Genomic DNA, 27309 nt, shown 5'->3' with positions numbered 1-27309 from the left:
GCACACGACTCGACGGGGGATTTCGTATTTTCAAACAAAATCTGAGCAAGCGGGGATTAGACTAACAATTCATTGGTCTTGGGTCGCATATGTCGTTAAGGGCTGAAATAAATGTGCGTGGCGTCGTTCGTGATAATGCTTTTGTATTCTACTTACCAGCAGCGTTACGCCCTTCTCAGCTGCGGCGTACTATGCGACGCTATTCGATTGATTTATTTTCACGCAAGGTTGTGCGCTTTTCTGTAATATAGAACACGCGTCAACACTGACCGATGTTATGTGACGATTATCCTGGAACATTTCGAGCACTCGCCGCGGTAGTTCGGTTGCGGCACAACGAAGTCGCGGGAACGACTCTCGGCCGTGGTGGAGAGAGCGTGCAAAAAATGCTCGTGTACCAAACTCTTGAGTAGAGATCTCTGGGTGGTCAAAATTAATTCGGAGCTCTCCCCCAAGGTTTCCTTCACAGCCCCTTATGTAGCTGCGCTAATGTTAAACAGCATAATTGAATGACTAAACATATCAAAGCGCATTGCCCCTGGTTGTGTCCGCAGACTACATTGAGTGCAACAGAACCGAGTTCCGCTGCAAGAACGGCCAGTGCATCTCAATCGCTCACAGATGTGACCTGCTGTCGGACTGCCACGACAATTCTGACGAGCAGGACTGTCTCGGTGAGTGTGTCTCCCTGTGCGCGTCATCGCCTGTAGTGGTCTCTTTCTTCGCACTGCTCTTCTCTCCGACACACAGTACATGATTGGTGCAGTGTTCCGAAGACCGACGTCTTCCAGTGCGTCGATTTTGCTTTTCATGCTACGAGGTAAACAGTGGGCGACGTCGGGCTAGTTGGTATTGCAAGCTTTTTAAGTGGGAAACAAGGACTGACAGCGTCTGTGTTGTCCTATCATTCTTCGTCTTGCGGCGTGGTTTCCCACTTCAAAAGCAACGCTGTCTTTTGTGTCCCGTTTATCGCGCTGTTTTTGTTCTTAGCATCATGTACCAACATTATGCCCAACAGCATCAAACCGCCCTGTGTTTTGATTTTAGATGATTTGTTGTTGCTGATAAAAAAAACTATTTCTCTTTTTGATACGTTACGTCACGGTGACATTGGTTTTGCTTTAGTTCCGACCATTGGTATCTCCTTTCAGAAGTCTCTCGCGTTTTCATCTTCAACTTCCTGGGCGTGCAAGCCAGCCCCCCCCCCCCCCCTCCTGCACACTCATACACGCACAGACACACACGCACACACACACACGAACGCACGCACACGAACGCACAGGCACGCACGCACGCGCTCACTGACATCCACCGCACTAACAATTCCAGCATGAAGCTGTATTCCGACTTGCCCTGCTGTATCTGCCCTACCGCTGCGAAGTCGCATTTCTGCTACATAGTTAAAATTACTACGTTTCACGATTAGACAAGTGCGCCCATTTATGTATTTCAGAGCTGACCTAGCCTGCGACGGCGCCAAGCTCTGCTCAGTTTTGTTATTCCTCTTTCTGAAATTCTTTTTTGAAGGAGAGGGAAGTGCGTCAATAAAACGTTATGAAAACGTTCGTTAAAGTCTCAGGCGTAGATTTACCATACAACAGAACGCGTACAAAATTGTGCAGTGTGACAAGAAGTACATTGTTGCAATTGCAAAGTCAAAGCTGTCTTTTCCTCTTTGTTGAACATGAAAAAGAAAAGCATATAAATGTGGCAAATATAATTTTCTTGCCAGGAACCTTATCGTACGTGGGCGCCGAAAAGACTGAGAATATTGTTGTGTTGGCGCTGGTCAACAGTGGAAGCACCGGTAGTCTCATTGCTGGTCGCGGTGAAGCTATTCTGCAAGCACTTGAAGGGGCTCTTCATCCAACTGCTGGCTCGCTTCGCACACTATAAATATTGGTTGTCGGCCACTTCAAGTTTCACGCACATGTGCCACCATTACGACGTGTCACTCGTTAGTGCTCGTATGTGAATTTTGTCCCCTCCCCCCCGCTATTTCTTCAAAAGTTACGTCATACGGCTGTATATGTGCGTTTCTTTCTCGCTTACTTTCTTTTCTTACCTTGGGATGAGACCCTTATGCTTCACATCTAGCCCTAGAGCGCTGACTTAGTGGAAGCATTCTAGACGCAGGCGGCAGTGATGTCGCCAGTACAAAATTATCGCGACATGTTCCCGGAAGCAATTACGGTATCGTCCGGAACCTTGCGTCTATGTGAGAGCCCGTGTAGAATGATTGGCAAAGGGTATCGTCCTTTTTTTTTATTATTGTGCGTGTGTGTGTGTGTATGTGCAGCTCAGAAGAATAACAAAGGGGGGGAATCAAGTGGACGATTGCGCCTGTTTTTGCTGGATACCGGTATGATAACATCCTGTAGCGTTGCATTTCACCGAAAAATATGCAATATATACCTTGAGCAGTCTAGCACGAATGTAGACGCTACGCACGAGACTGTTTTCCATGTTCTAGAGATCGCACCGTAGAGCGATCTAGAGCACTGCACGGGCCGATTTTTTCAGCCCGGGCCCGGCCCGGGCCCGGAAATAATCTACGTTACCCGCCCGGCCCGGCTCGCCACCCCTTTACATTAGGCCCGAGCCCGGCCCGAGCCCGACTCGAAACCGGCCCGAACTCGGCCCGAGACCGAAAAATGATGTTTTTCAGAGTTGAGACGCCCGAGAATAACTCGCTGCAGGTTACATGCACACCACCAGAAAGCCCGAGCCCGGCCCGGGCCCGCGTCAAAAAGCACACGCCGTGCCCGAGCCCGGCCCGGGCCCGTGAAAAAACTGTTCTACCCGGCCCCGCGGGCCGGGCCGGGCCCGGGCTTTCGGTTAAGCCCGAGCCCGTGCAGTGCTCTAGAGCGATCTACGGCGTTACTACATTTCCTGTAAATCGTGCTCTGCTGCATGCAGGCACGATGCGAGGAGAAGCATGCCACTCCTCAAAAGTCGCAGTGAGAGCACGACACTCAAAAATGGACGCGCTAAATATTGTCACGTTGTCGTGACGCTAGACCAGTAAGGCTCCTAAAAGAAACGCTTTATTGGGCTGACTTGCGCCTACCACGTTGTTTTACTTCAACGATCTACAACAATGTGGAAACACATGAGTGTGGCCGCGATCATTGGAGATAAATCTAGGCGCACCTCGTATCACAAAAAAAAAAAAAAAATGATAAAGCCGCATGCCGGCGGTTTTCAGCGCGATCAAAACAAACAGTACGAAGCTTCGCGGCAATATCTACAGAGGCAATGTGTTGCATACTGCGAAGAGACAGCTCCACTGAAGCGGCAGCCTTAAAGGATGCCTTAAATAAGCATTGCGTGCAGTGTTCTGTGTCGTCTGGATGTCCTTGACACGACCTTCAATGCAGCTGTACATTTTCCGACTGCTATAGTCCTCGACAAACAAATAATTTATATAGATGCACCACCCCATTACGCTAGCTGACGTCAATATCGGTGTCCATCGAGGAACACGGAGGCACATATTCCGGGTGCCGTGCGGATTTGTGCTGAATTCACAGCCTCCAAGCCAATGGACGCTTCCTTTCTTGCCGCCGTCAGGTCAGTGCAACGTGAACGTGACATTCCAGTGCTACGACGGCACTTGCATTCCCAAGAACGCCGTCTGCGATGGACACCGGGACTGCCCTGGCAAGTACCACGAGGACGAGCAGGATGGATGCCGTGAGTTTCCCTTGCAAGCTTCTTTAGTTATGCCCCAACATCACTTTGAAATGTGGCTCACGTTTATCGATGGTATATTTACAATGTTCAATTTTACACATACAGGGCCTTTTATCAGCAATATTGTTTTTTAACGCTATGCTAGCTACGCAAATGCTGCTTCATCACGTACTTTATACGCGTTGCGGACATAATTATCAGCAAATATAAGAATAGAAGGAAATCCTTAGCTTTCCAAACTTTGCCTTTGCGATTTCTAGTTTTATTAGAAACTACAAGACAATCGTACTTGACGCCTAATTTACTTTGATTCTCGTGTGTTACGGTATATACAACGTCAAGTTTAGCGCTCAGTACGCTACTTTCGCGCTCAAAGGCAGGAATTTCGACGCTATGGCAAACCTACCATGTGACGTAGCTTATTTGGGGAGAAAGGGAAAGGCAGTCTTGTTCATATATAGCATGCTTGTGCGAAATATCAATTTTCTGGTTCGATGCGAAGTCGAAGTGAATAGTAACTAGTGCAAAATAATTTCGAGCCAAACAGTTGGAATAGTTGTGAGATTTGCATGAAACCTTGACATAAGAGCCAGGCGATGACGAATCTAACAAAGGGTGATTCTTGAATTGCAAATAGGAAATATGTTCCTCTATGAAGTCAGTTCATTTTCAAACTGCCGTTACGGAGATATTTTCGTGCAAAATGCAAGTTCAACATTTCTTATAACTCCAGATGCACAGCAAATTTGTTTGCGCACTCTTACTCACTGTTGTGCTTAAAATTTTGAGGTGTCTGAGGGGGGGGGGGGGGGGGGGGGGGCGTTCGCTCGTCGTGCGTCGTCGCGATGTTGTGACCTTGACTGCGCGACGTCGGCAGTTTATGTCGTGTTGGGAAAATTCAGTTTGATGCTTTCCATCTACACGTGAGCTTTCCCCGTTCCGTTCTTCAAGCGCAGAAATAACTTTTTTTTTTAATTTAGCAGTAAAATCGGGGTGCGAGTGATATGCGAAGTTTACCTCGAGGTGTGGTTTCACGGTGGCGCGGCCTTCGCGGCCGCAAAACGACATTTAGGGCGACAATCTCCGCCATCAGCGTCTCTGAAGAGGTGGAGAACAAAGCCGCTGGCCCAGCACCTCCACCAAAATGCCACGGGAAACGTTATAAACGAAAATATATTTATCAACTATTTGCAGCGAGCTGTAGCACTGCCAAGATGGCGGAAAGACAATCTTTTTAATCGTCGTCTTCTTCACCCCAGTGGTCAACGTCGTCTTCGTCCCATTGCACACAGGTCTCGTGACAATATGAACGCGGACGATTCGTGCATCCGCGATTGGAGACTGCTTCAGCAAATATTCGGTGTCTTAAGCAGTTATTTCCGAGGTTTATACGTTCGGACTTTTTTTTTTCCGGGGGTGCTGTAATTAGAAGTGAGGCTTACAGGCAGTAAAATACGTATATTTGTTCCTTTCGAAGGCCCTTCGAATAAATTATATTCGAACCGAATGGAATATGTAATAGGATAACATTCTATCTAATATTCGAAAATACCGAATATTCGCACAAGCCTATTGTATATAGTTTCCTAGAGCAAATGCTGGTGCTATCATCGTTCAACTATGATGGGATTGTTGGGTATACGTGTATTTGCCTAATCTTTGTGCTCGCGGCTTCAGACGCTCAGGTTGACTTAATGCGCTTTGTCTTTCTAAATTTTCCACAGATCCATTTTTAACAGCGAAGCTGTTCCAGCTTACCGAAAAGAGTGGCGCCTGCTGTCGCAAAACCTCGCCGAGCTATGACGTCACTGCGTTGCCTAGCAACCACCTCGCGGAGCGACGTGTGCCTCGCCTCCTCTCCGTTCCGTGCACATGTTGCCTTGACATGGGACGTTAAGGAGAGGGAAGGAGAGCGTGCTCGGGAGAGGGAAAGAGAAACTGAGAGCGAGATAGAGAAAAAAATTGGAGCAGCACCAACGAGGCAACGCGCAGAGCTGCTGCCGACGCCGCCCGCGTTGCCTAGCCGCGCATGGACCGAAGCAGTAGCGATGACGTCACCTCGCGTTGCCTAGTAACCGCCAGCGCACGTGCGTGCTCGCTTCGCCCGACACAGACACGGCTCCTGCCTGCCTGCGTTTGTGCCATGTCAGGAAGGCTGTCGCTCGCAGGCACCGACGCGTCCACGCTAGTCACGCGAAATGTCGCGAAAGGGGAGGTACCTCCGAAAATGATCGCTCGAGAATACCTTCCCTACACGCGTAGTTAAGTTAAATCAAGTTAAGACCTAGCAGCAACCAAGTTAATACCTAGCAGTAGCAGCCAGTAAGACTTGAGGATTGGCACTTTCGCTGTGCCTAAGCTTTGCACGACCGAGTGCAAACAATTGCCCGCTTTTTTTTTTTCCTAAATGCACGAAGGCAAGGAGATTTCGCGTGCACGTGCAATCATTGTGGATTGTTCCATTTATAATGTAGTATTTTCCAGTCCAGTCCACCACATTTTCAGGCATGGAGTGGTGCCTGACACCGGCAAGAAAAAAAAAATATATATATATATATATATATATATATATATATATATATATCGCCGAGAGCTAGTGGGGCTATACTAGTTCAGGTGCAACCAAACTAGGAAGGCCCATAAAGCTTCATCAAAGTCACTCCCTCACCAGAACAGGAATTGGCCTCCCTGGTGCAGTATTCGGCCACTACCTCCCTCATGACTCCGACAATTAACCCATGGCCCTCAGTTCCCAGTGGCTGCGGAGCACCTTACCAAGGCGGCGGTCAGACCTGCTACCCGGCAGAGGGTGCTAAGAATCTCTGGGTCAAGACAGGCCGCCAATGGAAACTGAACCTGGTAACGTTCAACACGCGCACCCTCTCGAGTGAGGCTAGCTTAGCAGGACTATTTGAAGAATTATCAGGCATTTCCTGGGATATTATTGGCCTTAGTGTGTTTAGAAGAACTGGTGAGGCTTACACAGTGCTGACTAACGGCCACGTCCTCTGCTACAGAGGTCTTCCAGATAAGAAAGAATCCGGGGTAGGATTTCTAGTGCATAACAACATAGCGGGCAACATTGATGAATTCTACAGCATTAATGAGAGGGTAGCAGTCGTCGTAATAAAGCTGAATAGGAAGTACAAAATGAAGGTAGTACAAGCCTATGCCCAACCTCTAGTCACGATGATGAAGAAATAGAACAGTTTTATGAAGATGTTGAACTAGCAATGAGAAAGGTTCAAACTCAGTATACTTTAGTCATGGGCGACTAAATGTTAGTAGAATTGGAGGAGAGATGTTAGTAAAATTCGCGGAAAGGAATAGGCTGCGAATAATGAATACCTTCTTCAGGAAGCGCAGCAACAGGAAGTGGACCTGGAAAAGCCCTAATGAAGAAACAAGGAATGAAATCGATTTCATACTCTCTGCCGATTCAAGCATAGTACAGGATGTAGAAGTGTTAGGTAAGGTTAAGTGCAGTGACCATAGGTTAGTGGGGTCTAGGATTTCTCTCAATTTGAAGAGAGAGAGAGTGAAATTAGTCAAGAGGAAACAGGCCAACCTAGAGGCAGTAAGGGTAAAAGCAGACCAATGCAGGCTGGTGCTTGCAAACAAATATGCAGCTTTAGAAAAAGAAGATAAAGACAACATAGAGGTAATGAATGAAACCGTAACAAGGTTGATCTCGGAAGCAGCAATTGAAGTGGGAGGTAGGGCACCAAGGCAACCAGTAGGTAAGCTCTCCCAAGAAACAAAGGACCTAATAAAGAAACGTCAGAAGATGAAAATGTCCAACTCAAGAGATCAGATAGAATTCGCTGAACTGTCAAAACTAATCAACAAGAAAAAAGTAAGGGATATTCGAAATTATAACGTGGGAAAGATTGAGGAAGCCGTAAAATATGGACGCAGCATTAAATCAGTAAGAAGAAAGCTTGGCATAGGACAAGGCAAGATGTATGCACTGAAAGATAAGCATGGTAATATCATCAGCAATTTCGATGACATAGTAAAAGCAGCGGAAGAATTTTATACCGACCGGTACAGTGCCTAAAACAGCCAAGCTACTTTCATTCAAAATAGTGATGAACCGGATAATACAGAGGCTCCTTCTATAACTAGCGCTGAAGTTAGAAGGGCCTTGAAAGACATGACCAGGAGAAAAGCTGCTGGAGAAGATGTAATAACAGTAGATTTAATCAAAGATGGAGGAGATATCATGCTTGAAAAGCTTACGGCCCTTTATACGCAATGCCTCACAAGTTCATGTGTACCAGAGAGCTGGAAGAACGCCAACATTATACTAATCCATAAGAAGGGAGACGTTAAAGAACTGAAGAATTATAGACCCATTAGCTTGATTTCAGTGTTATATAAAATATTCACCAAGATAATTTCCAATAGAATCAGGGCAACACTTGACTTCAGCCAACCAAGAAAACAGGCTGGCTTCAGGAAGGGATATTCTACGATGGATCATATCCATGTCATAAATCAGGTAATCGAGAAATCTGCGGAGTACAACCAACCTCTCTACATGGCTTTCATAGATTATGAAAAGGCATTTGATTCAGTAGAGATACCAGCAGTCATAGAGGCATTGCGTAATCAAGGAGTAGAGGATGCATACGTGAATATCTTAGCAAACATCTACAAGGATTTCACAGCTACCTTGGTTCTCCACAAGAAAAGTAGAAAGTTACCTATCAAGAAAGGGGTCAGGCAAGGAGACACAATCTCTCCAATGCTATTCACTGCATGCTTAGAAGAAGTATTCAAGCTCTTAGACTGGGAAGGCTTAGGAGTGAGGATCAACGGCGAATATCTCAGCAACCTTCGGTTTGCAGATGACATGGTCCTATTCAGCAACAATGGAGACGAATTACAACAAATGATTGAGGACCTTAATTGAGAAAGTGTAAGAATTGGGTTGAAGATGAATATGCAGAAGATAAAGATAATGTTCAATAGCCTGGCAAGGGAACAAGAATTCAGGATCGCCAGTCAGCCTCTAGAGTCTGTAAAGGAGTACGTTTATCTAGGTCAATTACTCACAGGGGACCCTGATCACGAGAAAAAAAATTGTAGAAGAATAAAATTGGGTTGGAGTGCATACGGCAGGCATTGCCAAATTCTAACTGGGAGCTTACCACTGTCGTTGAAAAGAAAAGTGCACAATCATTGCATTCTACCGGTGCTAACATATGGGGCAGAAACTTGGAGGTTAACAAAGAAGCTCGAGAACAAGTTAAGGACCGCACAAATAGCGATGGAACGAAAAATCTTAGGACTAACGTTAAGTGTGGATCAGAGAACAAACGGGGATAGCCGATATTCTAGTTGACATTAAGCGGAAGAAATGGAGCTGGACAGGCCATGTAATGCGTAGGATGGATAACCGGTGAACCATTAGGGTTACAGAATGGATACCAAGAGAAGGGAAGCGCAGTCGAGGTCGGCAGAAAACCAGATGGGATGATGAAGTTAGGAAATTTGCAGGCGCAAGTTGGAATACGCTAGCGCAAGACAGGGGTAATTGGAGATCGCAGGGAGAGGCCTTCGTGCTGCAGTGGACATAAAATATAAGCTGATTATGATGATGATTTTGCTGAACATGACGACTTTGCAAAGTCACATAGCCACTTGAAGCCGAGAGTAGCGAAGTTTAGGCGAACCCGTATGCTGAAGCGCCCGATGGTTGAAGCGCCGCAGACGCCATTGCCAGAGTTCCCTTTAGTAATGTTTGTCTTGTAGTACGGTCTTGTATTCTGCCAACCGAAAAGAGAGCAGAAGCGCGCCAGCGTTGTCAGCTCCTCCCGGCATCTAGACTGGCAGAATACTACCCAGAATCAACCACGTGACGTGGAGTCCTTGCGTTGAGATTCTCGCCGCTTAATACAAAATTTGCGTAATAAGTGAATTGATTGATTGCGAATATCCCGGAACAGAAGCCCTCTACGAGAATAAAACAAAATGGAGTTATCTTCGAATAGGATTGTCTACAACGTTCTAACATAACTAATACCATAATCTGAAAATTAAAAAAAATGTCACAGTTTCACCCTAAGGGCGAAGCAATGAATGCGATAGCAACACAGCAATGTCATACGAAGTAAGGTGAGTGGCTTTGGTAGCAATATGAATTGTAGTAAACATGAGCTGATTAAGTAAGCAGGTGTGCTGCGGCGTAAGTAGACCGACATGAAGAGAGACTCGGTGACCACGAGAAGGCGCGTGTGAAACGGTGGTGCTGATGAGAAGCGCTTCCCGTGGGCAGCGCGTGCGAAGGGACACACCTGTAGCGCTGCACTGCCGATCCGGGCAGCATTCCATGTGTAGCGTGCGTTGGAAAATGTGGCCCGACTATTACTAACTGAATGAACAAGCGTGGTGTGAGCGCGCATAAACAAACACGAATAGATCACACTGAATGACTGCAGACAACGACTGTCAAAACGCTGGCAGCAAGCCCATACGCCGCAGCGGCGAAGGTACGTGCGGTCTATCGCTTCAACGGAAACTGAGCGGCGAATGCACGGCGCATAAAGGTCAGAGCCGTGGGGAGATAAGAGACGGTGCGGGCGGAGCGACGAGCGTGGTTGTTGGCAGAGTAGAAGTGCGCTTACCCCCCCCCCCCCCCCCCGCTCCCTCCGGCGCTGGCTTCCCGCTTCCTTGCTTGCGCGTGGGAGATTGAGTGCGTTCGCTCTCCGTGATAGCGCGCGTCCCCGCACGCTTCCGCTCGGGCATACGGCGCGCGGCGAAGATTTTATCTATAGGGAACCTCACGGCGACGGCGACGACGACGCCGAGGGCAGAAATTCGGTTGAAGTGTCCATATAATTGCTATCGCAATAAAAAAAATAATTACAAAGTTTTTGTTTATTCTGAATAGCACATCAACCACCTGAGCAAGCAGCATTCGCGTAGCTCGTGTAGTGTTTTTTGTTGAAATTACTGATACACTAACTTTTAAGGTACTGTATACATGACACTGTGGGTCACGCCAATGCATTGTTTTTTTTTCCTTTTTTTCTGGAGCTGTGCGAAATTGCCGATATTTAGAATGCGAATCGAGTAGTCTTTGCTGTTTTATTCGTATCTGATTAGATAATTTACTGTTTTGAATTGTCTAATACTCGTTCATTTTCGAATATAAGGGACTACAACACTTCTTAGAATGTACACGGTGTCTATTCCCAATGATTCTGCTGAGTTGCTGAGCAGACGGATGGAATAGCCAAATTCTGTTCAATGAATTCGTCATTAATTATGGATGCCTCGCCTTCAATCAGCTGACGAATCTGTGTTGTTAATTTAGACAAAGCAATTTATTATTGAGAGAATAGCACCATGCTTGCATCCCCTCAAAACTACGTGCACTAGTGCAGCACACTTTGCTACTTCAACGAACGCAGTACTCTACAAGCATCTGATGACGCGCTGTGTTTTAACGCGATAGCGTTAAGGGCCGCGTGTCGCAGAAAATCCGGCGTCGGCGTGCATATCGGCGTCCGTGGCGGGGAAGATCAACCCCGACCGCGGAGGCCCTCCACGTGGTGAAGTGGAGGGCCAGCGAATTGGAGGGCCTGCGAGGGCCTGAATTGCCCCTGGAAAAACGTCTTCCCAGCAATGCATTTCTGTTTAAAAGTGAAGCCGACTTTGAGGGGCTCGGTATAGGCTTAGTCTTTGTAAGCTGGCTTTCCCACGTTCTGTATTGCAGTGAAGCCTACTCAAAGAAAAATGGGATGCGAGCGGGTCCCGATAACGCTATCGCGTTCCACTCTTAAAGGCGAAGCTTAAGCGTCCTGAAATTTATGTTCAATCCTAAAGAGGTTTCTCGCGATTGATTATGACGATCAATTATTTATTTATAAGCCCTTTTCCGATTCAATTTCCCGTAAAAGAGGCCGGTAACGTTGTCAACAAAAGCGCAGCTCGTGTTGAAGTTGGCAAAGAGAGATAAGATTGTCTTACGCGCAAGTTACGAAAGACAACGCACAATGCACCGGCCTCCTACTGAACCAATATGTCTAATTTTCTTTACAGACTTGGTAAAAGAAGAAGACCGCCAAGGTCTCGAGGAAGAGAAAAAGAAATGTGACAACAAACGTATGTGACTTACTTTAAGAATGATCAATTTACGGGGGGTTTCATATTGTGCGAGGCACTTTCTAAAAAAAATTGTGGTTGATCCCTCTTATATAGGAATCGGTATAGAACACGAAAGTGAAACGTGTCTTCACAGAAGTAGTGTAATGTTTATTGCACATTGATATATAATGTCTATTGGTGTTTTGTGGCTAAAGCGCCCTTAGGCGTTGATGCACCCACGCTGACGCCTGATGGCACGTCTCCTCCATCACGACTACCAACGTCGATGACCATGAGCAACCGTCGTGCATATGGAAGCTGCACTACGCTGCACACGCTAGCACAACGCGAAAGACGAAGCACGTAACTGACACACTAATACAACGCGCAAGACAAAGCACGTAACTGAATCGTCACCGAGTCAAATCAGCGCGTACAGCGCGTCGTAATTGCAGCCTCCGCGATCAACTTCAGAAACATTTTCAGAGCTAATTGCGGAGGCCACGCTCCGCTGTGCTGAGTACGGTGAACGCCACCTAGGTGGCGTTGGTAGTGCTTCTTGATGCCAGCGTCCCTTCGAATGCTGGCATCGAGGCGTCGTAGTGCTGAGACCACCGAAGCGTTCACTGTCGGTGCGCGTTAGTGTCATAATGCAGTACTTCTCTTTTCTGCTCGTAGGCGGCGGCACCGCCCCGAGCAAGAGCGCGGGTACACGGAGGAGTGTTAGATATATAAGGCGCGTCTGTGTAGCTCTCTGCAAATGCGTTTGTGGCGCAATGGGTTAAACGCTCGGCGATCTATCGTCGCGGACCGAGAGGTCGTGGGTTCGATTTCCAAATTTTGCATGTTTGTGGAACTTTTTCTTCTGGTTTCTTTCTTTGTATTATGTTCTATGACGTATTTCCGTGACGGAAATACGTCAGTGAAGTCATGGTGGACCCCGGCATAAAACACTTTCGTGTTAAAAAAAACAGTATAGATTTAGCGGTAAATGCGAGAGAAATGCATTAGCATGACTCTTTGAGGTCCCGGATCCATCATTTAAACATTTCGGTTTCACCATGTTGTAAAGTGTTGTTCACTCATGACACACCTCTTCGAGGAGCGAAGTGCAACTGGCGGTGGTCAGGAGCAGGCTACCGATAGTTGCACTGTGCATATAATCAGATGTGTCCTTGGACCCAGTTATTTCAAGTGCCTCAATGATACGAAAAAAATGTTTTCGTCTGTGTACATCCATATACAAGTTTGTAACATACATACATACATACATCTTCTTCTTCTTCTTTCTGGGGTTTTACGTGCCAAAACCAGTTCTGATTATGAGGCACGCCGCAGTGGAGCGCTCCGGAATAATTTTGACCACCTGGGGTTCTTTAACGTGCACTACAACGCAAGCACACGGGCGTTTTTGCATTTCGCCTCCATCGAAATGCGGCCGCCGCGGCCGGGATTCGATCCCGCGATCTCGTGCTCAGCAGCGCAACGCCTTAGCTGACTGAGCCACCTCGGCGGGTACATACATACATACATACATACATACATACATACATACATACATACATACATACATACATACATACATACATACATACATACATACATACATACATACATACATACATACATACATACATACACACATACATACTGTAATAAAACGAGCACACGCCAAGAAGTAAAATTGTAATGAAAACGACGTTTCGGGGCCCATACGGGTTCCTTGATCGAAAGCAAACGTGTCTCGACTTTCCACACACGCGCTCTTCGATCTAAGCTCTCCCATCCCCTCTCTGCCACGTGACCGGCTTCCCACACTTCACACTTTTTCCAGCTTTGATACTCCTCATGCGAACGCATTAAAACTTCTATTTAGGCCTAAGAAGCCTTTGCTGATAGGCCAAGTGACTAGGTCGGACATTAGTAGCAAGAAAATGTTCAATATCGCTAATTGATAAAAATTGTGCAATTAACTTTCTGTGTGCTAATTTTAGAGAACACGTAATTGCGAAATTGAAGCCTAGGAGTAATTAAGTCGTGTCTGCTAATCATAAACACCAAAACTAGCACCACTTTCGAGGTATGCGACCTCAAAATGTGCTACAAAATAGGTACATTGGCGTTCCAGTTAGCAGTTTCCCTATAGCGCGCGTCTAATAGTTAGGAACGATCTTAACTGGAACCGCCCTCCCCGACCCCCGACCCCTTTTTTTCTTTTTTGAGTAGAAACGAGCGTGGCCACTAAATTGAAATCCAGGCCAAAGCTGAGTTAACAGCATACTAAGCAGCCGCATTTAGCTGGGGTCGCTATCGAAGAACGCTCCTTGTTCCAAATGTCATGACGTCAACGTCCATAACTTGATGTGGACTCGGCGGCGCGCAGAACACTGACAGCCCCCTTGCTGACCGTCGCAGCGCGCAAGACGTGCGAGGACCTGTTCGTGCAGGACGGCATCCGTCGCAGCGGCCACTACCTGATCGACGCGGACGGAGCCGAGGGCCCGATATTGCCGTTCCGCGTGCACTGCATCATGGGATCGACGGTGGAGGACGTGCGCACGCTGGTGCACCACGACTCTGAGCAGAGGATCTACGTCCGCTCGGGGGTCGAGGGCGCCTACACGCGGCCCATCACCTACGACGTCGGCTGGACGCAGATGCGCGCGCTCATCGGGGTGTCTCAGAGGTGCAGGCAGTACGTCAAGGTAGGTCGACATATTGCTCGTTCAATCCCCACGCGGTTTCACTCGATTGGTTGGAAGGAGTGGTCTGCTCTGAAATCTTTTTTGGGCGAGACATTTCCGAAATTGACTGAGACGTTTCCGAAAGGTCGTGCTTCGACTAGACATGAGGCTCTCAAAGCTGTGCTGGAATTCTTGTCAACCACTGGACAATAGACTGCAATGCTCGTACTCCGCGTGTGACTGCGTGATATGCTGTGGTGCGCCTTCCTCTTTAGAGCGCATCTCTTAGGCGCCCGCTCCTGCGTTGAGCGTCGGCGTGCCTCGTAACCGATCGAAGGATGAAAGAGCGAACGCGCAGCGGGGGATGAAAGACGCGAAGATAGGGCTATGAGGAAAGCGGACGAGGAGGGTGCAGCGAAAGCATGAGGAGGAAGCCACCTCAAGTACCACCAAGAGGGCGCTCGCATCAGTGCTTCAGCGAGACAATTTTTAACCGGTGACAATTTGTCATCGTCCCGTTTCAGAGGGGATGCCAATAAATCATCATCATCCGCGATAGCAGCGGCTCCGGCCATGCGGGGGAAGAAAAAAAAAAGAACCAGAAGGCTAGCCTTCTCGCATAGCTTTCGTCGCAAGCGTCTCCCGGTAAAGATTGCGGTTGCATAAGCTGCCGTTGCCGCGAAGCGGCAACTGTGCGTGTCGTGGCTCTGCCAGTCGGTGCGGTGACACGTATACAGCTGCGCTCAAATTTCACATTAGGGAGTGTCGTCTTCGTCGGTGATCTTTAAGTATGTCAGATCCGTTATCCGGGCATCGTTGCAAAAACAAAACGAGATCATCCGGGCAACCAGTCAAAAGTTGAGAAAAATGCGGTCTCTGGCCCCCAACCCTTTGTATAGGACCGCATTACATACGCTAGTTACTACCCAAACAAGTTACAAAAAATATTGCTTCAGAGTTCTTCCTAATGTAGTTTAGAAGAACTTGTTGTTGGGCGAGTTGGTACATATTAGCGAACATTGTTTAACTGTGCGAACAAACGGACCACAGAGACAACATTGCCGGTGCCGCACAGAGAACAAGGACTGCGCCCGTCCTTGTTCCATGCTGTATCTGTGGTACGTTTGTTCGCGCAGGTAAACAACGTTCGCTTCTTCCTAATGTTTGTTCACAATATCACTCAAGCTGTAGCTTCTAGTACGCTCAAGTTTTATTTGTCATTTCCAGTAGCGACGTTAAAAAGGCAGATACAGGACGCTATACAAATTATTGTCGTCTTTTGGCGCTGAGGTAGGGTTGCCTGTGCTCTTTTCAACGCCAGCGGTCCGTGAGTTCCGCGACGCGGGTTTTTTCGCCGCCTCCTTCGAGGGATGGCGCCACGCTGAGTGACTGGGCCGGCAAAGAGTTACTGTATGTTCTCCCTACGGAAGGGGGGCATATACAGTAACTCTAGGCCGGCAGCGTCCGGCGCGCCCCGGATGGTTCTGTGGTGTGGTGGAGTGTACCCTTGCGAACAGCACTACAACCATCTTATGATTGTGGCTAGTATCATCCCCAACCAATCTGCTTTGCCGGTAGCGATTTCATGCTTACATTTATACTCTCGATTTTCCTTTACTTTCTTTCTCTCCTTTCTCTTCTCTTTCCTTTTTTTCCACTCTCCCCTTCAAGCGGGCGGGCGAGATATCCGTTTTAGTAAATAATTGCTAGCCCGATTATCTTTCTTTGCGGTATGTATGTATGTATACATGATTAATACTGATTGATTGAAATTTGGTCGATTTATTTATTTATTTTATTTGTTAATCTTTCCCACTGCCGCCGTCAGTGGGAGTGTAGCGGCGTGGGCGCGGGCTTCGGCTACTCGGACGAGCGGCCGCTGTCGTGGTGGGAGAGCGTGGACGGCGAGCCGCAGTTCTACTGGGGCGGTGCCTCCGAGAACCTCACGTGCGCCTGCTACCCGGACTGCTTCGGCCCCGACCAGCGCTGCAACTGCGACTCCACCTCCGAGTTCCACTGGCTCGAGGACCAAGGCTACATCGCCAGCAAGGAGATGCTGCCCATCAGAAAGGCACGTCGCCTCGTCCAGTCTACACCGCTCGATGAAAGTGTGCACGGCTCTTGCTTTGTTGCCTCACGTCAGGGAACAAACAGTTCGTCACCCGTTCTTTGAGCGGAAATTTGCTATTAGGCATAATTTTACACTTCATTTTAAGGTGAATTCAAAGTAATCGGGATAGTTTTCCAAGATTGATCATATCTATGGCTCTTCATGAAAAAAAAATGAATGAACTAAACAACGCCTGGCGGCAGATCTTCTATTTGAGTGACTGAGCCTGAAATGTTTGCGGAGTTCTGTCCATTCATTTAGAATGAGCGTTCACTATGCCGTCAAACTATTACTAATCTATTACCATGCGTGACGAACGCACTGTGAATGACATATGGCTAGATAGCTACTATTGCTACGTGGGTACATATACTGGACAGTAAGACTATGTGCATGTCACAAGAGCATAAAAAACCGGACAGCTTATCAGTAACCAATTCTAATTAGATTTTTAGCATAAAAAAAATCTTCCCGCTTTCAACCCAAGCGAAGCTGTTGCATGCCAACACTTTAAACCGATTCTCGTATTAATTGCACATATGCGGTAGTTTTGACTTTTGTAATACCCCGCAGCTCCGTTTTGGCAACACATACAAGACTGGTCAAGCAGGTTACCATACCATTGGTCCTCTGGAATGCTTCAAGCAAGGCACGTATACATACTTTGCAGCGTTGTCTGGGTCGTATATTTGTAACATTTGGTGCAAGTTTCTCGAAGAAGAAGAAACTACGCCCGCTGCTCGTGACTGCCATTAATTTGCGTTTCCGCTGTTTTGCAGTCACATCGATGGAGGAATGCGATTCCTCGCAGAACTACTTGCGGTGCCGGACAGGTCATTTTGTCAACATCAGCACCAGGTGCCTGTACGGCTTCGACCAGTTCGGCTTCCAGGCGGGGTGCCGAGACGTCTCCCACCTCCGTGGATGCGGTTCGCAAATCCATACATTACGTTCGGCAGACGGTTGCCGTTGAAAGAGAAAGTTACTCTGGGTCATGCTGGTGGGAATGTTGTTGTCCATCCAGCAGTTGCTTGGCATCGGACACAAGACCCCCTCTGCTTGTCTCTCGCCTTTCCCTCTCTCCTCACCCGCCATAGCTAGCTTTTGTTTCGCTCTCCTCTTTCATTCGACGTTGTGGAGTCTCACATGTGCTCTTGGGACAAAGGAACGACAACACAGTAGTGCAAACAATCAAAAGGGCATTTATTGCACCTTTCTTACACTAATACACGCTAGCCGAATTACTACCAATTGAACATTCACACGGGCGCGCGACAAATCAAGGAAGCCCGACTCACCGCGACCCGATAGCGAGCGAATACGTTCGCCCCATGCTATGACACCATCGCCTAGTCGTTCACTTGTACAGTCACGCGAACGGTGGCGCGCTCGAACGATCCGTGTTCGTCCATACCGGTGTCCCGCTCTAAGCCTCGCGCGACGGTCGCGCAATGCGGGCCGGCGCACGCGCGAAGCGTTCGTGCGTGTTGGTCGCCGATCCCCAGCCAAAGAGAGAGCGCCTTCGACCTTTTTCTCCCAAGTGACCTCGCCGTTCGGTGGCGTTAGCATCGCGACACCAGCGCCATCTCTCGCAACGCGCCGCAACCACCGCCGGGCTTAGCCACGCAGAGAAGCCGGACTACAGGAGACATGCGGGGAAAACAACATCAGGAGACGCGTGAGAGTCGCGCATCCCCACATCCCCCCAACCTTAAATCACTACACATACGCCGGCGAAACATGTGACAAGGCCTATCAACGCGCGCGTCGCGAACAAAAGTTAGTAAATGCGACAGTGGCGCCGCCGAGTAAATGTCCACGCGTTATCCACAACGTGCGAGCCGACATTGACTCTGGGGTTCACCGCTGGCGTCCGTTGGTCACAGCACCACGTCTGCAGATTCGATGGCACGACTCCAGCCCAGGACTCCGGAAACGGCGACGCAGAAGTCGGCACGAGCAAGCGTCGCTCGCGCCCTGCTGACGAGAGCCGCAGTAGCCGTTGGTGACTGCCGGCTCTTTTCCCAGCCGCCGAGGGTTGCGAGCCGGACATTGGCGGCCGCCGAAGTCGCTGCGCCGAATTGACCACAGGTATCTCCAAAGCCTGGGGTAGCTCGATTGTAGTCCGGGGCAGCAGCGCTGACGATGTGCAGGTGACAGCAAACCAGGGGTGACTCCGCTCACGCTGCGTACACTCAACGCACTCGACAAACACTAAAGTAGTGCAAGGGAGAGGAATTCGGCATACGCATCGCCCACGTGGTACGATGTTCAATTCGGCTAGCGAAATTTCGGATGGCACTCCAGATGCTAAGTTCGCGTGAACAAAGCTTGCTTTCTTGAGTCGAACGAGTAATTTCAATTCGTGCGAGGCGAACTAATGAGGGAAGCAATGTGCGACATCTCAACACCACGGTCCACCAGGTTGTGTCCCTCAACGTGCGACAGGCGGCTTTGTTAAGCCTTAGGCCTAATGCGTCGCTACTTTGACAACAACCGGCATCCAAAAAAAAAAACACCCAAAATGGGCACAAGAACAGGCAGCCGCGAAGAGACGTTAGCTCTTTGAGGTGGTCCTACTCCGCTCGGTGCATACAGCATCCGAGTTGACGGCGCCCACCGTCCCAGACAGTGTCGGAGCGCCCGGTGCCAGGCCGCAATACCAGTCAGCCCGTAGCGGCACCCGTGGCCCGCGGCCACCCGGCTCCCTGAGCCTCGACTTCCGAAGTCAAAGATATAGAAGAAGCTATTTACATAAGAAATTCGGACCACCCACGAGGCTTCCGTACTCACTCGCTTCAGGCTTGCCAATGCTCCGCGGGCGCTAGGCCTCGCTCTCCCAGGATGCAGACCACGTGGCTCTCGTACCGACGAGTGTACTTCAACAAAACACTCGCGAAAAGGCTTAGCATGTTGAAATGTTCAAACACGCTACAGCAACCGTCGCCTCGCTCAAGAAAGCACACCGCCGACACTAGCGATCAAAATCCACGCTAGGCTAGGACTACGCTTCGGTTGAAACATCTCGAACCGAGCAAAACTTAAAATTATCGTCCGATGCCCCAAGAGCCCCACGTTGGGCGCCAGATGTGGGGTCTCACATGTGCTCTTGGGACAAAGGAACGACAACACAGTAGTGCAAACAATCAAAAGGGCATTTATTGCACCTTTCTTACACTAATACACGTTAGCCGAATTACTACCAATTGAACATTCACACGGGCGCGCGACAAATCAAGGAAGTCCGACTCACCGCGACCCGATAGCGAGCGAATACGTTCGCCCCATGCTATGACGCCATCGCCTAGTCGTTCACGTGTACAGTCACGCGAACGGTGGCGCGCTCGAACGATCCGTGTTCGTCCATACCGGTGTCCCGCTCTAAGCCTCGCGCGACGGTCGCGCGAAGCGGGCCGGCGCACGCGCGAAGCGTTCGTGCGTGTTGGTCGCCGATCCCCAGCCAAAGAGAGAGCGCCTTCGACCTTTTTCTCCCAAGTGACCTCGCCGTTCGGTGGCGTTAGCATCGCGACACCAGCGCCATCTCTCGCAACGCGCCGCAACCACCGCCGGGCTTAGCCACGCAGAGAAGCCGGACTACAGGAGACATGGGGGGAAAACAACATCAGGGGACGCGTGAGAGTCGCGCATCCCCACAACGTGGAGCAGCTAGCTAGAGAATTTAAAGATATCCACGATGGTCGACCACAGGGTGACTCGTCTTCTTGTCTTCATGAGGACAGCCGCTGCTTTCCTCGACCGCGTTTGCATACGTAGTTCACTCTCCAACTGGGAACAAAGATAACACGACGAGGATTAGGGAACCGGAAGGTGTTCTAAAGGAGGTTTTAGTTATGATAAAAAAGGTTAAGAACAGTCGCGCTTAAGTAGGTGTTGTCAACCCGGTGGGCTTAGAATTCCCATAAAGTATAAAATGCGCAGAGTTAAGCCTAGGACATCGGAGAAATAGTTGCATCAAGAAGTATCCATTTTAGAGTAAAATAGGGTGATAGGAAAAAGGAAAGCCGTGAGAACAAATGCATGTCTTTGTCGAAAGTCGAGAAAAAAAAAGGAAGTTGATCAAATGTAAGTGTAAAAAAAGACACCAACGTTCACTGAAGAATCATAATGAGTCAAAGAAGAGAAATTCGTTAAAAAACAAAAAGAAAATGCATGCCTTGTAAAATTAATGAAAACCAATTCAGTGGCGATTTAGCGGTAAATGCATTTTTCGCGCATTTACCGCTAAATCGCCACATTACGTCGCACCTCTTTGGGGTCCCGCATCCATGATTTAAGTCGGGTTCACCACATTGCAAAGTGCTGTCCAGAAGCTATGCTATGCGAACCTGGCCATCCAGAATTGCTTGGGGCTCCGAATACGTGTGAATTGTGTGTGTGACGACAGCAGCACGTCGAGGACACGACGCCGGTCGTTCGACTCGAGCCCACGACATGGTGATTTTGGGGTTCTAGTGGACGAGCGTAAGCGAGAGAAACACGGATTGTGACGTCATCAGCGACTACGTGTTATTCGCACCGACCACTGACCTTTTAAAAAGTTTTACGGACCACGGGATCTCAGAAAACGCTAAATATCCGAACAGCCTTTAAAAGTAGCCCGTAAAACCGTACATGACAATGTTGTTCGCTGTAGAGGCTGGAAATGGGAATACCAGGCTGCGTTTTGAGGCTGCGTATATATTCAGCTTTTTTTCAGATCCCTTGGTCCGTAAACCTTTTTGGTCGATAGTACCTGTGGCTATTTGATGTGGTGCATGTTAAAACGACGATTAGCTTTGTTCTTCGGCGAATAAATCTTAAAACTTGATTAACCTGACCTACCATAAAGTTTGTACAACGCCGCACATTTCCTACGCAGCGTAAGCTGCTACGATGAGAGTTCTAGGCGAAGTGGGTCGGTCCCGGAGATAGTGCAGTCTAAAGCGGCACCTCGGAGCGCGAGCTGTCACAAGGAAAGAAGAATTGGCACGCGCCGAGTGAAGCATGCGTGTGTTCGTGGCCTAATTAATAAAGAAACAACAAGTTACGGCGGAAACCATGCGAAGCATTTCTCTCCTGCACGTGGCGCAAAGTCCGTACGAACTCACGTCCTTCCGGGGAAACCCTCACTCGAGGACTGCCGCAAGCGCGGGCCGCGACACCCTTGCGACGTACGACCGGAACCAGAGGCGGTCACAGACGCTATACAAGCCGCACCTTCTTGGACAAAGTGTTTTCGAAGGTCTCCGTATACCGGTAGTGCCGGTCGTCCAATCGGCGCCACTTGGTCTCGGCGGCCTATTCAGCACGCCGTTCGCTGGCATGCCGCTGTTCTTCGGCCGCGCGTGTCTCGTGGGCCCGTCCTTCGCCTCCTCAGGAGCCTCGCCGCTTTGGCACGCATCGCATGCCTCTGTAGTCTGTGCAGAGCCTTTGCACGCTCTCCCCTTCCGCTTGATACTTTCGAGGACCCATTGGGCTGCAAGTAGAGGCCTGCGCGCAACATTGCGCAGCTAGCGCAACCGAGCCATGTTTATTTGTGGCGCGCACACGCGTGCCTATTCGGGGGACTTACCCGCCCCGGCAAGTGGGGAGAAGGTGCCAAGCGAGTAGCGGCGTGCGAGCTGGTGCGCGCGAATCAGCGATGTGACCTTAGACGGCCTCGCGTTTGCCTTGGACTCCGACAAATAAATGGTTCGCATTTAGAGAAGTGGCCTAATGTTTGGGGCACCCGGCTGCTATGCTTGACGACAGAGGTTCGAATGCACACATTTTATTTTTCTTTAAAGCGAGGCGAGACAGGAACCTACCTACCACAAAGTGCAAAGGCAGAGAATGCTTCGCATTGTTAAAGAGGAAAGAAAGAAATACGGGATACGATTGATTTCTTTGTGATCAGACTGAGAAAAGTAAGCGTGACATTTCAACTCTGGTCTTCACGACTACGAGTGGCGGTGATGTTGTCCCCCACGGCTCAGCCCTACACATCGTTTAACGTCGCGCTCATTGACCTCGCTAGTGGGCTTCCAGGCACTGCACACATCAGAGCGCACGCGGAAGACACCTGAATCCGGGATACTGAGCCACGCGTCCTCATTTGCGTGCAACACTGCAACCAGCTGTGTCTCCTACAGCGTACACCGTCAGGGGCTACATTGATTCAATCGGGGGCTGCAATGGTGACACATATCTCACGAGCGGCTTGGTGTTTTTCTTTCGCTGCCGACGCGACACCGCGATGCCAGCGCTTCTGTCGCGAAGCCGTCCTCTTCTGTTAACATTACACAGACCCGACTCCAAGTCTCTCGTAACGGCTGCTATCACAACTACAATAGAACACTGGTCACAACCAGGCATTCTCCAAAGCAGCCTTCACAGGCTTGACGCTACTCTGACTTTTCGAATGCCACGCGTGACCTCCAGCGATGCCATGCGTGCATTGTTCACAGACTACAATTAGGTATGGCATTTACCAAACGATATATGCATCTACTTCAGCGTGCCGACTCTCCCAATTGTGATTGCTGTGACGTACCAGAAACAATGAGCCACGTCATTTGTGTGTGCCCCAGTGTGCGCGCGAGCGGCAGAAGCTGGCCGACTCTCTGTTCAAAGTCAGCAATCGACCGTTTACTGAAGATTTACTGCAGGGACCTTGGGCAGACTGTAAATCCAGTTGCAGAACCGTTTCTGTATTCCTGCACAGCACGGAGTTTTACTCGCTCCTTGCCCACTCTCTCACTTTATCCCGACGAAGAGCATGCAGCAGGCTAGGTGAGTCGACCTTAGACCGACCATTCTTCCATTCCTTAAATAAATTCTACCTTTCTTCCTCCTTAGTATAACCAACAGATCCACGCAGGTCCCCTTTTGTAACATTAATGCTTCTTGACTCACTGGCGGATCCAGAGGGCGGGCTACGTGTGGGCACTAAACTGAAGTGCAGTGAGCATCTCCAACCTCTCTATTTTTCTTTTGACCTGCCTTTTCATTGAAGCAATTCTGGATGTGCCCCTGTCTCAGTTGCAGTAGATACCTAATTAATACAGCAGCACTACCTTCTTTAAGAACGTACACACGTGTGCCTGTTTTCTTCGCACACTCGATTTTTATCAGTTTGGACGCTTCTCTCCAGGCCGTCGACAGCCGCACTTACCATGCATCAACAGCAACGAGTGCGCAGTATCGCGCATCAACAAGTCGCGCTGTTTCTTTAGCACTCACGTGCTGGTGAGGCCGTTCGTGAAGCCTGCACACATCAAGCGAATGAGCGTCTTTTCTCTCGCAGAGTACGTGGTCTGCCCGGAGGACTACGTCAAGTGCACGAGGTCGTACTGCATTCCATCGCACTTCCTGTGCGACGGAAAGTGGGACTGCATTGGCGGCGAAGACGAAATCGAATGCAGTGAGTACAGCACAGCACGCGCTGCTTGTGTGACGCCATGGGATTCCGAGAGAGCTTTCGCTGAGCAGCGTCGTCGCAGTCACGTGTTCCCGCATTGCTCGTGCTTCGCTAACGAAGAATTCGGCAAGTCACACCGGTACGCGTCGGGGCGCCCTGATGCGCCATTTCATCCGGTCATCGTCGCCCCAGGGCGCCCCGGTGAGCAACGGTGCGATTTGCTGAATCTCCGCTTGCGAAAAAAAAAAAATGCATACGAAATGCGTGTTCTTGCGGGAGCGGTAAGACGCACGAAAAGGCCCAGTTACTGCACCTATTGTGCCAGAAAACAAAAGCTACATGCAGAAGTACATTGACTTTAGATAAATTCGAAAAATTTTAAACCAGAAGAATGCTCTTTTTTTTTTTTTTTTTTTTTTTTACCGCGACTGTCCTTTAATCGCACAAATAGTGCAGAGCTTGTTCGGGATTCTGGAATGAAAGCATTTGCTTTTGGGGGTACCCGGGTGGCAGAACTTTCAGGAGGTTAACTGCTTTGTGTGTTCACATGGCCGAGTATTTTTCGGGTATATCTGAGCTGTATAAATCTTTTGGCGGTCCCGAAGTTGTCCCTGGTGTTACATCGTGGTTCGTATTGTTAAAGCCCCTATTATATATAGGGGTTTTACGTATTGTATGACATGCGCGCCCTTTGCGGCGCACTTGTTTCCAACCTCTTCTCGTGCCCTCTCGTGCTGCAGACAAGTACACGTGCCCGGGTCGCTACAAGTGCCGCAACCAGAGCTCGTGCGTGGCCCTGCACCAGCTGTGCGACGGCACCCGCCAGTGCAAGCACGGAGACGACGAGCACCTCTGCGGTACGCCACACGCATGCCTGTTCTGCTCGCGATTTCGCACATGCGACATCGCAGGTGCAACAAACCGCTTTGTGCGTGCCACATTTCGATACAGCCTCGGTAAACGGAAATCACTTCAGGATCGCCGGTTAATCGGAACGATAGACAAGTAACTCAGCGCAATAAAAAAAAGACAGACACAAGAAAGGGAGAAACAAGGACAAGCGCTTGTCCTTGTTTCTCCCTTTTTTGTGTCTGTCTTTTTTATTGCACTGAGTTACTTGTTCAGTTATGCAGAACCAACTAGCCCAACAATCAACTGTTCTATACAGGCTCTCATTTGGTTGGTTTCGTATTCGAACAATGTAAACAAAAAAAAAATGAAACACGTGCGTTATTTAGAACCAAGCTGTTCGCAACTCCCTATAAACGGAACTACAAAATCAAGCCATAACATTTTTTTTTTTCGCTAATGAAGGAGGCAGTAAAGCGAAGGAGGGGCCGGGAAAGGGCGAAAAAAGCCGCTCTTACTCGGTTACCGGAGCGCGGCCGACCGCTGTTCAAGTTTACAGATTTGATGCGCGCCGTGTTGAGCCACCACCACACAGTCGCGTTGCGCGATTCCTGTCTTCCTCCACGCACGCCGTGTGATACACTGTCTTGATATCGACAGCGCATGCGCGGCCCGCGCTTGAAGGATCCCCACTTTTTTCAACTGCGTAGCTCAAATGGCGTTAAAGCTATTTTAACTGTCCCGCGCCTCCCGCGCCTTCATTACACTTGTGCAAAAGCAAAACGGCCCCTCTTCCACACGATGAGGCAGCCAGGAAAGACGTAGAAACGAAACAAGTTTTGAGACCGGGCTGGGTGGTGTTCCGTGTTACTGTGAATTACACCGGGACTAAAGTCCCTAGATTTCCTGCTCTTCCTTAAGTAGCGACATCTACTCCGTCGGCCGCCATTATCTTCCTACATAGCATGCGACCATCAACGGCTGCTGCTATCTACGCTGATCGCAGCAGCGTGCAAGTGATTGCGGGCGAAGAGCGTTAGGAAGAACATGGCTGCCGGAATGAACGTCGCCTAATGAGATTCGTCGGCGGTGCTTCAAAGCTTGTCGCTACTTAAAGAATGCAAAAAATATCTAGGGACTTCTTCTTTCTGAGGTTTTACGTGCCAAAACCAGTTCTGATTATGAGGCACGCCGTACTGGAGGGCTCCGGATTAATTTTGACCACCTGGGGTTCTTTAACGTGCACTACAACGCAAGCGCACGGGCGTTTTTGCATTTCGCCTCCATCGAAATGCGGCCGCCGCGGCCGGGATTCGATCCCGCGATCTCGTCCTCAGCAGCGCAACGCCTTAGCTGACTGAGCCACCGCGGCGAGTATATCTAGGGACTTTAACCGGGACAAGCACAGGAAAGACAAGCGCTGACTGTGGTCCCAATGCGAAGTTGGGTAAAGACTCATCGCCGTCAGTGTGGACCACTCCGACGTCGCCCTTTCTTGTGGCGGACGTGTTCCGCCGAAGCTGTACAAATGCCGGTTGCTCAGCAGCATTGGAATCACAGTCAGCGCTTTGTCTTTTCTGCGCGCTGAAATTGATAAAAGCTAAAGACGGGCTGGCGATGCCGCCCTGACCAGGTCGCCACGACGTCATAAGTTTGGACGGCCACGACTCGGGTCTACTTAATTGTTTGTCGGTAAAAAAATGGACTACCTCACATTCCAAATGAACAAAATCCTCATCCTAGCAAGCACTGAGAACTTTCGACTAGCTTCAAAAAACGCGGTTTAAGGCCACTCCTTGTTCAACAGCCTTAACGTTGTGGCGATCGCGAGCACAGAATTTGTTTATGCAGTAAATATTTCGTGCTTCGACTATAGCGCAAAATAGGGCCTTAGCGGATCCTCCCGGAATCTCGAAGAATTGAACAGAGTGCCCGATGGTCGGTCCTCCAGCCAACGATGACACCCCACGCACCTTCGTGCCAACTCGCAGCGTGTGTCGCGCGCAGCACGGACGCGTGCGCGCCAGTTTGCGCGAAAGACGAAATGGGCGCACTTCATTCACATAGATTCCGAGATGGACCTGCATAATTGTTTCTGCGAGGTCTGTGATAAGCAAGCGGCTTACTCGCGTAAATGTGCTTTCTTTCTTCTGTATCACGAGATACCTGAAAATCTTACACCTGAGTTGGCGATGTGCTAATGCGATGTCAACTTGAATGTTTTTAAAAGTTTACGTAGAATCTCCTCAGGGAGTAATGATGCGTAAGCATTTCGTAGTAACGACGTGGTGTTCACACTCAACACTGCTGGCAATCCTAGCACTGCTCAGCGGCTGCGGTCGTCTTGGCGCGGTAAATGCGACACCAACTGATGCGGAAGGCGGCGCAACGTCAACTGATGAGGCAAGACTGCAGGTGGCGGCGCTAGGTGTGCTGATGACCCGCAGTTCTGGCTTAGTGCGTGCCTGGTTGCA

The 27309-nt window shown here is 49.2% G+C and overlaps 1 protein-coding gene across 1 annotated transcript in view; it reads left to right on the top strand.

Annotated features, from left to right (window-relative positions):
• Positions 1–27309, top strand: part of LOC119456531 (uncharacterized) — a 258483-nt gene that overhangs the window by 193904 nt on the left and 37270 nt on the right. The window contains exons 26-34 of the mRNA XM_049669942.1: positions 555–674; positions 3574–3696; positions 11749–11811; positions 14209–14498; positions 16306–16548; positions 17161–17236; positions 17367–17516; positions 23873–23989; positions 24727–24843. Of these exons, the coding sequence (XP_049525899.1) occupies positions 555–674; positions 3574–3696; positions 11749–11811; positions 14209–14498; positions 16306–16548; positions 17161–17236; positions 17367–17516; positions 23873–23989; positions 24727–24843 (1299 nt within the window). The remainder of the gene's footprint in view (positions 1–554; positions 675–3573; positions 3697–11748; positions 11812–14208; positions 14499–16305; positions 16549–17160; positions 17237–17366; positions 17517–23872; positions 23990–24726; positions 24844–27309) is intronic.

Source organism: Dermacentor silvarum, chromosome 6, assembly GCF_013339745.2.
Source record: "Dermacentor silvarum isolate Dsil-2018 chromosome 6, BIME_Dsil_1.4, whole genome shotgun sequence".
NCBI classification, from domain to species: Eukaryota; Metazoa; Arthropoda; class Arachnida; order Ixodida; family Ixodidae; genus Dermacentor; species Dermacentor silvarum.
Note: the sequence above shows the minus strand (reverse complement) of the source record. Positions and strands in the feature narration are given on the sequence as shown.